The 12,448-nt window shown below is 46.5% G+C and overlaps 1 protein-coding gene and 1 pseudogene across 1 annotated transcript in view; both read right to left on the reverse strand.

The window, feature by feature from the left end:
* Positions 1 to 1,632: 1,632 nt before the first annotated feature.
* Positions 1,633 to 12,448, reverse strand: part of fez1 (fasciculation and elongation protein zeta 1 (zygin I)) — a 93,211-nt gene continuing 82,395 nt past the window's right edge. The window contains exons 7-9 of the mRNA XM_078206134.1: positions 9,743 to 9,818; positions 3,457 to 3,522; positions 1,633 to 1,890 (exon numbers count right to left, since the gene is read on the reverse strand). Of these exons, the coding sequence (XP_078062260.1) occupies positions 1,874 to 1,890; positions 3,457 to 3,522; positions 9,743 to 9,818 (159 nt within the window). The 3' untranslated portion in view covers positions 1,633 to 1,873. The remainder of the gene's footprint in view (positions 1,891 to 3,456; positions 3,523 to 9,742; positions 9,819 to 12,448) is intronic.
* LOC144488115 (small ribosomal subunit protein uS12-like) lies at positions 7,655 to 9,163 on the reverse strand (annotated as a pseudogene).

Genomic DNA, 12,448 nt, shown 5'->3' on the forward strand with positions numbered 1-12,448 from the left:
GAGAGAGGGGGGGAGAGAGAGGGGGGGGAGAGAGAGAGGGGGGGAGAGGGGGGGGGGAAAGAGAGAGGAAGAGAGAAAGAACAAAGAAAATTACAGCACAGGAACAAGCGCTTTGGCCCTCCAAGCCTGCACCGACCATGCTGCCCAACTTAACTAAAACTCCCTACCCTTCCAGGGACCATATCCCTCATGTACTTGTCAAGACGCCCCTTAAAAGTCACTGGAGAGAGAGAGAAATAGAAAGAGAGAGAGAAAGAGAGAGAGCAAGAGAGAGAGTGAGCAAGAGAGCAAGAAAGAGAGCGCATGATAGAGAGCGCTAGAAAGAGAGTGTGAAAGAGAGAGAGAGAATGAGAGAGAGGGCATCTCACAGAGATAGGCTACGAAAGAGATAGGCCATCTCAGAGAGGATGCCTACAAAGAAAAAAACACGCTGTCGAGTAAAGGAATATTAGAGAGGGCAAGCTACAAGATGGGAACTTCACAAAAAGGTCACCACAAGAGTCGTATTGGACGCAAAACGTTATCCCTGCTTCTCGATCCGCAGCTGCTGCCAAACCTGCTGAGTATGCTTATTACAAAAGGGGTGTTAGAGAGGGTACGTTATAGACATGGCATTTTATATAGAAAGGACACTCTATAGAGATGACAATCACAGAGTATTTAACAGAGGAAAGTGCGGACAGATGCCTTTATGAGGTGAGAGAGCAAACTCTAAATGGTAAGCAGTCAGGTTTAGTGCCTGCGTGGCATGGTATAATAGAGAAAGCTGCCGACAGCAGCATGTTCGAACTGTGCTTTGATCATGTAGCAAGGAAATTGTTAACACTGTCATTGACCAGGGAGATGCCCGGACTGGACTTTTGCCAAATCCCTTCACTGCTGACTGCTCCACTCAGGTCAGGTTGTGAGTTTGGGTTTGTTTTAAAATACACCAACACTCAAGGAGCAACCATGACTGGGTATACCACCCTGAAATTAGAAATGATGCTAAAATGCATCTCACCCCAGATATGAACTCTTGTTCCCATTCCAATGGAGTGGATATCCGACAGAGAACAGCTGGCACAGTGAGAGAGATTGGCCCTTGGTGACTTCAGCACATGGACTATCGTGAATAATTCCATTTATCTTATTAAATATCTGTTGAAGAATGAACATTTGTGGGAATCAACTTGACACTTGGTGGTAATTAACTGGAAGCTGTCAGGTCTGCCCTGGGTAATATTGTTATTTGCCCTCTTGACCCCCTCAGTCTCTGCAGCATCTGCTCCCTGAAACACGGTCAGCCTCAAGAGATTTCAGAGAGGATTCCTCACTATTCATCGTTTTAAGTCTACAACACATTGCAATAACATGGCAGCCCTCCGAATTTAGCGAGGCCGCCACATCTTTTGACCCTTCAACCGGTGAGGAAAGAGCTGCGTGATCCATCGTGGAAGCGGAGTTAACTCGGAATGGATGGAATAGCAGCAATACTTACTGGAAATCCCCAAATCCAGGATTGGATTATTATACAGGCTTTAATTCCCAGCACCCCAGCACAGAACATGCCCACTGATTAAGACGAGACAGATTAAGTACAGCTAGATTCTTCCTGTTAGTTTCCATGCTGTTTGTGGATGCTTCCCACAATTGGCTTATTGACACCAACCCCAATATCAGTTGATCCTTAAAAATATGTTATTTACAAAACCTTTCCCGAAGTTTAAAGAAAACACATTCCTTTCATTTGCTCATTTCCATTCTTCAAGTTGATGGAGATGGTTTCACATAGTTAGCAGTTGGAAAATTATTTAGGCCTTGGGATGCAGTCTGCAAGCGGGAATCCAGCAGCCCGGTCAATCCTGGCTTTCCAAGGGGACATTGCCAGGATTTAAGTTGGGCACAAAACTGGAAAGGAAAAGATACATGTCAAAACAGGATGGAGACATGAAGGCAGACACCACATGACACACAGCAAGGAGGACCAAGGGATTGATTGAGGGGAAAATGGATTATGAGAGTAAGCTTGCTGGGAACATAAAACTGACAGTCAAAATTTCTACAGGTATGTGAAGAGAAAAAGACAACATAAATACATAAGGAGAAATAAGAGCAGGAGTAGCCCGCTCGGCCCTCCCAAGCCCAACCTGCCATCCAATTAGATCTTGGCTGATCTGATGGTGACCTTAACCCCAGTTTGCTGCCTGTGCCCCATAACCTTTGACTTCCTTGTCAATTTGCAGTCTTCAGGTCCTGAGGTTGTGAAGGGTGCTATATAAATGCACGTTCTTCCTTTTGAAGCTCTAAAAGAAGGTAATTAGGAAGAAGGATTAATCCACTTTCTACCGAACAAGTGAGTGGGCCGCATTACAAAAGCAGTAGTTTTTTAGGCCAGTGATGTTTCGCTTGCGTTGGGGGAATGCCTGGTCTCTGTTTGGCAGGAGCAGGGTTGAAATCAGGAGGTGATGGTACGGGGGGGTGGCGGGGGGGGGGGGCTCCGCTGTGTCATATAAGAGCATTCCGACTGTGACCTACAACCAAAACTATGGCTAGGTCTGTGGCATTTAAGAAGATATTAAGTAACCCTACTCCAGCAAATGTATTTCATAAGAACAGATCGACACAATGCTAATTTCTCATCTCAATGCAGCTTTTATGCTTTCCGTTCTCCAGGTTATTTACTGAGGTTACTAACTGGAGAAAAAACAAATTCTTAATCACCACGTCTGAGGATCAAGAGGTGGCATGGTGGCACAGTGGTTAGCACTGCTGCCTCACAGTGCCAGGAACCCGGGTTCAATTCCGGCTTTGGGTGTTCGTCTGTGTGGAGTTTGCACGTTCTCCCCGTGTCTGCGAAGGTTTCCTCCCAATGCTCCAGTTTCCTCCCACAGTCCAAAAACGTTCAGTTTAATGGATTGGCCTTGCTAAATTGCCCTTTAGTGTCCAAAAGATGTGCAAGTTAGGTGGATTAGCCATGGTTAATGTGCAGGGGGGGTAATGGGGTGGTTGGGGGGGGGGGGGGTGGTTTTAAGATGCACTTTGAGAGATCAGTCAGAACACACTTAATGGCCTCCTCCTGTACCATAGGGGATCTATGGCTCTAACAGGGATTCACTGAACCAATACTGGGCAATAAAGGTAATAAGAGGGAAAAAATATAAACAATCCCAAACTGTGCGGTTTATGCAGCTAAATCAACTCCTAACCACATCCCAGTGATGTATCAGTAACCCGGAGCGCTGCACATCAAACTGACCGGACATCAGACAACACCAATGATCCTTCTTCGACTGAATCTCCCGCTCCACAGAGCCACAGATGGGCACCTTCCCAGGTTTCATTTTGGGCACTTTGTGGTGGCAAAGTGGAGAAAGCCATTTTCCTGCCCGATTTGGAACGGTGTAGGGAAGGAGAGACAGAGGGCAAAGGGAGCATTTTATATGCTTTATATAATTTTTAAAAAGCTTTTCTTACCTTTTAAAATGTAGTCTGTCAGTAAAACTGGAACCTTCTCACTGTCCTCCTTCATAGCCAGAAGAACTGAGGCGGGGGGGGGAGGGGCGGGGTGGGGGGGGGTGGGAGGGGTGGGGGGGGGGGGTGGGGGGAGAACAATCATTTGATTAGTGGCTGCTAGCACTGAACATTTTGGTTTACATGCCCACCACATTTTCTTTGTACCATTGGTACTTTGGGCTCCATTGTTAATTCTGTGCTCTCCCCCACCCCTGAGGCAGAATTTTATATCCCTCCACCGACAGGCAGGACGTGAGGACCCCGTAAAGTATCTCAGATGGTCTTCCCATCAGGATCCCGCCACCCTGACTTCTCTGCTGATGCCTGAAACATTAACTCTATCCACAGATGTCACCAAGACCCTGGTGAGTATTTCCACCATTTTGTGTCTTTATCCCAGTCTCTCCACATAAGTGAAGACCCTCATCCCATGTACCATTCTTGCAAATGTCTTTCACACACTTCCACCAACGCCTGTGAGTAAAGGCAGGCCCTTCTCTTCTCGTGAGCAAAGATCCAGTTTTTGACTTTTCTCAACATCAACCATTCCGAGGTCAGGCTGGACATCGGCACAGAGCACAGCTCCCTCTCTTCCAATCCAGAAACCTGTCACACTGGGACTCTCAGAAGAGCATCAGTACTGCACTGGTATGATAATATGTTGTCCCATAGTAACCATCCTTACGGCCTCTCTGACTGACGTTCAACTCTCATTGACCTCTGCAGCCGTTCTCCTGCTTTGTCTCAAACCCTCAACCTGTGCTGGAATCAAATTAAGCCCCCCCTGAGTCTGACTCCCAGTCCCAGTAAAATGCAATACTTAAAAATGCTGCAAGAAAGCAAATTCATAGACTGGAATTTTCCAGCCATTCACACCAGCTGGATCTTCCGGTAGCCCCCCCCGATGGTGCACCCCGGTGAGGGTAACCGCCACCACAAAGCAGATCCCGTCCTTAATGGAAATGATTAAAAGATAATTGCTTGTCACTTGTACCCTCATCTATAAAGTGGTCAACTAAAGAGGGCATTAGGTTGGGAGCACAGAGGGGCTCATCACTGAACCCTGTCAATGGGTTGCACCAAGCCAGCTAACAACTGGGCGCCACAGGCAGCACAGTGGTTAGCACTGCTGCCTCACAGCACCAAAGACCCGGGTTCGATTCCCGGCTTGGGTCACTGTCTGTGTGGAATTTGCAAATTCTCCCCGTGTCTGCGTGGGTTTCCTCCGGGTGCTCCGGTTTACTCCCAAAGTCCAAAGTGCGGGTTAGGTTGATTGGTCATGGTAAATTGCCACTTAGTGTCAGGGGGACTAGTAGGGTAAATACATGGGGGCTACGAGGATAGAGCCTGGGTGGGATTGTTGTCGGTGCAGGCTCGATGGGCTGAATGGCCTCCTCCTGCACTGTAGGGATTCTACGATTCTCTGAACATCATCTCCCTCTTGCTCACTGGACATATGGTTAACATTGGCCAAAGCCATTATCTGTAGAGTGAATTAAAGCAATGAGCTTGCAGATGGAGGTCTGGAAGTATGATGTCAGTATCTCCAGTCAGGATTAAGGAACCCAAAAGAATTTCTTTTGAAAAACACTTGAATGGTTGGTGCCACTTAGAGACTCATTACAGCTTACTCACTGAATGAAATCAGCTTCTGGCCAGCATTTTTGGGAGGATTACTCTGGTTGCTGAACAGGGACAAGGCATACGTGCTCCTGAAGAATGTGATCAAAAATGATAAAATCATAAAAATATTCCTCCGAGTATCTTCATGATGTTGCTGCGCAGTGCTGCATTATTCATCCTCAGTATAGAACAATACAGCACAGTACAGGCCCTTATGTCTGGAGACAAGTTACCAAATAAAAAGTAATTATAGGTGGAGGGAATTAGTTTTTTTGGGTGCTTTGTAGCTGCGTTCCCAGCATAAATACAGAAGGAATGTGCACTTGGAAGCAGCCAATGGTGGAAAATGAGTCTTCAATTGACGCGCAGTGAGGAACAATGACCATTAAACACTTGGCACATTCTGTAACCCAGCATTAATCCAGCCATGCGTATGAGTCTTAGAAACATAAAAACATAGAAGATAGGAGCAGGCGGAGGCCATTCGGCCCTGCTCCGCCATTCATCACAATCATGGCTGATCGTCCAACTCAATAGCCGAATCCCACCTTTTTCCCATTAAACTTTGATCCCATTCGCCCCCAGTGCTATATCCAGCCGCCTCTTGAATACATTCAATGTTTTGGCATCAACTACTTCCTGTGGTAATGAATTCCACAGGCTCGCCACTCTTTGGGTGAAGAAATCTCTCCTCATTTCCGTCCTAAATGGTCTACCCCGAATCCTCAGACCGTGTCCCCTGGTTAGAGTCATAGAGGTTTACAGCATGGAAACAGACCCTTCAGCCCAACTTGTCCATGCCGCCCTTATTTTTTTTAAACCCCTAAGCTAATCCCAATTGCCCGCATTTGGCCCATATCCCTCTATACTCATCATACCCATGTAACTATCTAAATGCTTTTTAAAAGATAAAATTGTACCCGCCTCTACCAGTGCCTCTGGCAGCTTGTTCCAGACACCACCCTCTGTGTGAAAAAATTGCCCCTCTGGACACTTTTGTATCTCTCCACTCTCACCTTAAACCTATGCCCTCTAGTTTTAGACTCCCCTACTTTTGGGAAAAGATATTGACTATCTACCTTGTCTATGCCCCTCATTATTTTATAGACCTCTATGAGGTCACCCCTCAGCCTCCTACGCTCCAGAGAAAAAAGTCCCTGTCTATTCAGCCTCTCCTTATAACTCAATCCATCAAGTCCCGGTAGCACCCTAGTAAATCTTTTCTGCACTCTTTCTAGTTTAATAATATCCTTTCTATAATAGGGTGACCAGAATTGCACACAGTATTCCAAGTGTGGCCTTACCAATGTCTTGTACAACTTCAACAAGATGTCCCAACTCCTGTATTCAATGTTCTGACTGATGAAACCAAGCATGCCAAGTGCCTTGGTTCTGGACTCCCCCACCATCAGGAACATCCTTCCTGCATATACCCTGTCTACCCCTGTTAGAATTTTATGAGTCTTTATTAGATCCCCCCTCATTCGGCTGAACTCCAGCGAAAACGATCCTAATCTACTCGATCTCTCCTCATACATCAGCCCGCCATCCCGGAGATCAGCCTGGTATTTCTTTGTATGTAGCACGCGGCCTGTCACCGTGATCAGTTCATGTTCCAGCACGGAGATGCTAGGATGTGCTACAGCCCGTGGAAGGTTCTTCTCACGAATCACTCTTCGGCAACTTGCTGTGCACCTCACCGAACAAGAGGAGGGCAGGGTGACAAGGCAGGACCGGAGCACTGACGCTAAAAGCCTCGAGGCAAGGTCAAAGGATAGGCTCAATCGCTGGACTGCTTTCTCCCCAATTTGAGGGGAATTATCAGAGGGGAGTTGATAATATCACCCCACGTTCGTGTGGAGGAAGCAGGCAGATGGATGCATTGGTGAAAAATCAGAGCGGACAATAATTTCTTTAGATTGTATATTGCGACTCTTACTGGATGGTTAGAGCGGGCACCAACATCCGGGTGGCCATTCACAAATAAAGGGAATCAAAGTGCAAAATGTGGAAAAATAGAAAGAAGATAAAGCACCAAAAGAAATAAATGTCTGGGGGGGGGTTTGGCAGGAGTGGAGAGTGTATAGACCGGAAATTCCCACCCAAGGTCAACGGATTTTTAAATGGTCTCGCCGAATTTTCTGTCTCGCCCGCAACGATTCCCGTGGCAGGCAGGACAGGAAAATTCCACCCAATGTAACTGTAACCTTTATTCAAAATAAATACAGATCTAAACATCAGGGAAATTTATAATCCAGAGATTACACTTTGGTTTTGTAACTTCTGTCAATGGATAATGAGGAGATAAGAGATACTGTTACCACATTGTTCCTCTCTCTAGTAAGGCGATTGCGGCATTACACAACTAGTTGTGACTCTTTAATTGACTCTTAGGTCTACTGGCAATAAACTCTCACTCCTGCGGCTGGGTCCAAAGTGCTGTATTGGGTGACATGATGGTACTGTTTTTTTCAGCTTTGCCAAACATCTATCTTAAAATGTTTTGTTTTCCATCTTGGTTAATATACTGAAAAGTTTAAGATCCTGGTCTCTCCTTCTTGCCTTTGTATGGGGCCAATCGAGATACGTTGGCTAATTCCACCACCTTGAAATGAACACCAGGAATATCACCAACAAACAGCCCGAACCCTTCCAACCGAAACCAGCGACTAAAACTTCATCGTTTTCTTCAATGAAATTCAAGCAGCCATCATTTGGAACAAAGCCGTGATTTTCTTGCCATTCTTTATCAACTGGGCTCTTATCTCTTGATTATCCATTGACATAAGTTACAAAACCAAAGTGTAATCTCTGGATTATAAATTTCCCTGATGTTTAGATCTGTATTTATTTTGAATAAAGGTTACAGTTACATTGGGTGGAATTTTCCTGTCCTGCCTGCCACGGGAATCGCTGCAGGCGGAACAGAAAATTCGGCAAGACCATTTAAAAATCCACTGACCTTGGGTGGGAATTTCCGGTCTAGGGGTGCGCGCAGTCGGAAATTCCTGCCCATTATCTTTCCTTGAGGATATCGCAGTATTGCCAGTCTTTTCCACATAAAACGTCTGTTACCTGCACTCTTTCTGCTTGTTTGGTGTCTCTCTCTCTCGGCACGCTTGTCTCTCGTGTCCCCCCACTCTTTTCTTCATGCCTCCCACTACTATACACAGCACCCACCCCCTGCCTCCCCCACCCCTGCCTCCCCCACCCCGCCCCACCAGACATTCTTTATAAGCCGGACACTTTCTGAGGACTCAACACTAAATTTTTCCAAGACCATTTATTCCTTTGGCGTGGAAGGCACCACCAAATAGAGTGGATTCTCAGAGGCTTTTACCCAGGGCTGAAATGGTTGCCACAAGAGGTCACAGGTTTAGGGTGCTGGGGAGTAGGCACAGAGGAGATGTTAGGGGTAAGTTTTTCACTCAGAGGGTGGTGGGTGCGTGGAATCGGCTGCCGGTAGTGGTGGTGGAGGCGGATTCAATAGGGTCTTTTAAGAGACTTTTGGATAAGTTCATGGAAGTTAGTAAGATAGAGGGTTATAGGTAAGCCTAATAGGTAGGGACATGTTCGGCGCAACTTGTTGGCCGAAGGGCCTGTTTGTGCTGTAACTTTTCTATGTTCTATGTTCAAGTGGCTTGGCCTTTAGGGCATTTGCCAAGCAGGCTTTCTTATATTGCCTCGTACGCCATTTCTGATAAGCCCAAGTTTACAGCACAGGGCGGTGGCACAGTAGTGGTTAGTACTGTTGCCTCACAGTGCTGGAGATCCAGATTCGATTCCCAACTTGGGTCACCATCTGTGCAGAGTCTGCACGTTCTCCCCGTGTCTGCGTGGGTTTCCTCCCACAGTCCGAAAGACGTGCTGGTTAGATGCATTGGCCATGCTAAACTCTCCCTCAGTACCCAAACAGGCGCCGGAGTGTGGCGACTAGGGGAATTTTCACAGTAACTTCATCGCAGTGTTAACATAAGCCTACTTGTGACACTAATAAATAAACTTTAAACTTTCTGGCTGTACGAAGACCACAGCATTTACCCATGATCGCAGACACGGCCTCTCTACAAAAGCAAAAATGCTTTCTGGCCAATTTTTAAAAATATATGATGATTATGATGTAATCATAATGCACGGCAGCGAGTCACCAAAGGGGACTTTGAGTGTCCAACTGGAACTGTTGGCCAATCTGAACCAAGTTGCCACTGAGAATGTCATTCAGCAGTGGAATTAGCACACTGGCAATGTGGTGGGCTCACCTTCGACTGGATTAAGGGAGACCATTAGGGCAGAATGTTACTCCAATCTAACTTTGGACATAACGCCCAGCTCCCAAGAAGCATAAAGTGTCACAAAAACAATGACTACAATGCTGGACGTATTCAGCAGGTCAGGCAGCACCTGTGGAGGAAACAGTGTTAATGGCCAGGGTTTTCCAATCCCGCCAGCAAAGTCGTGGCCAGGGCAGGAAAATGTGGAGAGCGGCCAAAAGTCAAATTCGGTTAGAAATGATGTTTCATCAGCACTGACAAACGGTCACCTCACCCGATCGTAACAAAGTGCCAATCACATCAAAAAAACATTTGAGTGAAAAGTGAAGCGGGGTTTATTTTAAATAACTCACTTGTAGTCAGTATTTGAAGATCATCGACTGTTGGTGGTGTAGTCTTTTTCTCATAAGGTATTACTGTGGTTAGGTACTAGATACAAAGAAACAGGCAATGTTAGTACGGTGGAAGGATGTTGGTTGCTTTCCCTCCACACACTAGAAAGGGGGCACAGTGGTTAGCACTGCTGCCTCACAGCGCCAGGTTCCGCGTTCAATTCCCAGCTTGGATGACTGTGCAGAGTTTGTACGTTCTCCCTGTGTCTGCGTGGGTTTCCTCCGGGTGCTCCAGTTTCCTCCCACAGCCTGAAAGACGTGTTGGTTAGGTGCATTGGCCTTGCTAAATTCTCCCTCAGTGTACCTGAACAGACCACAAGACATAGGAGCAGAATTAGGCCACTCGGCCCATCGAGTCTGTTCCACCATTCAATCATGGCTGATATTTTTCTCAAGACCACACTCCTGCCTTTTCCCCTGTATCTATCTTAAACACACTCAATGACCCGGCCTCCACAGCCTTCTGCGGCAAAGAGTTCCACAGATTCACCACTCTCTGGCTGAAGAAATTCCTCCTCATCTCTGTTTTAAAGGATCGTCCTTTTAGCCTGAAGTTGTGTCCTCAGGTGTCGGAGTGTGGCGACTCGGGGATTTTCACAGTAACTTCATTGCAGTGTTAATGTAAGCTTACTTGTGACACTAATAAATAAACTTTAAACTTCGCTGTGATGCGTGTAAACTTCTCTGAAGAAACAAAATTTGACAGGAAGGGAGGTCAAAGGGTGCAGAATGGCCACAGTAGCTAGAAAGTGTAAGGTTCAAATATACATACATCATACCACACAAACTCTCATTTTCCATACTGATAAAGTTGTGTTTGTCAGTAACATTTCATATTGTGCGTGTCCCTTTGACACCTACACAAGTTACACATTCAGATCTTAATGAATTATATACAGAGATCCAGGTAGAATCATTGCTTGAGTGATTACTTATTCTACATTCTTCTGTAGAAAGATTGGCTTTCAACAGGGTTGCAATATTTCAACTTGAGAATTCATAGAATCTCTACAGTGCAGAAGAGGCCATTTGGCCCATCAAGTCTGCACTGACTCTTTGTCAGCATATTGTACCCAGTTCCTCTCCCCCGCTCTATCCTTGTAACCCCACACATTTCTCATGGCTAATCCATCTAACCTACACATCTTTGGACACTATGAGGCAATTTAGCATGGCCAAACCACCTAACCTGCACGTTTGGACTGTGGGAGGAAACCTGAGCACCCGGAGGAAGCCCACGCAAACACAGGGAGAATGTCTAGTCGTAATTGAACCCAGGTCCCCGGAGCTGGGAGGCAGCAATGCTAATCACTGTGCCATGGTGGAACAGAATTGTTTCAGACTGCCAAGTGTTTCAATAATGTTGCAGTTGATCAACCAGTTAGAACCTGTAAGCCAGGTGGACTCTGAAAGCTGCCAATGAGATGCTGTATTTTTTTATACGCATAACGAAGCCAATAATTTTACGTTTTCCTCCAATGCTGGCTCATTATAGGATTACCAACCCAGGTATTTCTGGATGGGGCAGGTGGTGGTATAGTGGTATTATTGCTGAACTATTAAGCCAGAGACTCAAGGGGACCCAGGTTCAAATCCCACCATTGGCAGATGGTGAAATTCTGATTCAAACATCTGTCGCCCCTGCAAAGTTCTCCTTACTAACATCAGGGGGTTTGTGCCAAAATTGGGAGAACTGTCTCACAGACTAGTCAAGCAACAACCAGACATACTCATACCCATGGAATCATTCCTTACAGATAATGTGCCAGAGACCAGGATCACCATCCTTGTATGTCCTGTCTCACCGGCAGGACAGACCCGGCAGAGGTGGTTGCGGCACAGTGGGATACAGTTGTTTCAGACTGCCAAGTGTCTCAATAATGTTGCAGTTGGTCAACCAGTTAGAACCTGGAAGCCAGGTGGACTCTGAAAGCTGCCAATGAGATGCGGTGTTGGATTCCCAACTCACTCCTCCCTGCGAATCCTCGACATCGATCCTGGACCCTATGAAGGGTCATGGTATCAGGTAAAATGTGGGCAAGGAAACCTTCTGCTGATTCCCACATACCAGCCCCGCTCAGCTGATGAGTCAGTACGCCTCCATGTTGACACCACTTGGGAGGAAGCACCGAAGGTGGAAAGGATGCAGAATGTGGGGGATGTCAATGTCCATCACCAAGAGTGGCTCTGTGGCACCACCACTGACTGAGCTGGTCCTAATGGACATTGCTGCTAGACTGGACCTGCGGCAGGTGGCGAGGGAACCGACAAGAGGGAAAAACATACTTGACCTCATCCTCACTAACCTACCAGCTGCAGATGCATCTGTCCATGACAGCATTGATAGGAGTGACAGTCCTTGTGGAGACAAAGTCCTACCTTCATAACCATCATGGCATGTGGTATTACCACCGTACTAAATGCGATAGACTCCAAATTGATTTGGCAACTCAAGACTGGGCATCCATGAGATGCTAAGGGCCACCAGCAGCAGCAGAATTGTACTTGACCACAATCTGCAACCTCATAGATTGGCATATCACCCACTCTACCTTTACCACCAAGCCAGGGGATCAACCCTGGCTCAAAGGAGAGTCATGATGTGGAGATGCCGGCGTTGGACTGGGGTAAGCACAGTAAGAAGTCTCACAACACCAGGTTAAAGTC

The sequence above is a fragment of the Mustelus asterias genome, unplaced genomic scaffold (assembly GCF_964213995.1).
Source record: "Mustelus asterias unplaced genomic scaffold, sMusAst1.hap1.1 HAP1_SCAFFOLD_1298, whole genome shotgun sequence".
Taxonomy (NCBI): domain Eukaryota; kingdom Metazoa; phylum Chordata; class Chondrichthyes; order Carcharhiniformes; family Triakidae; genus Mustelus; species Mustelus asterias.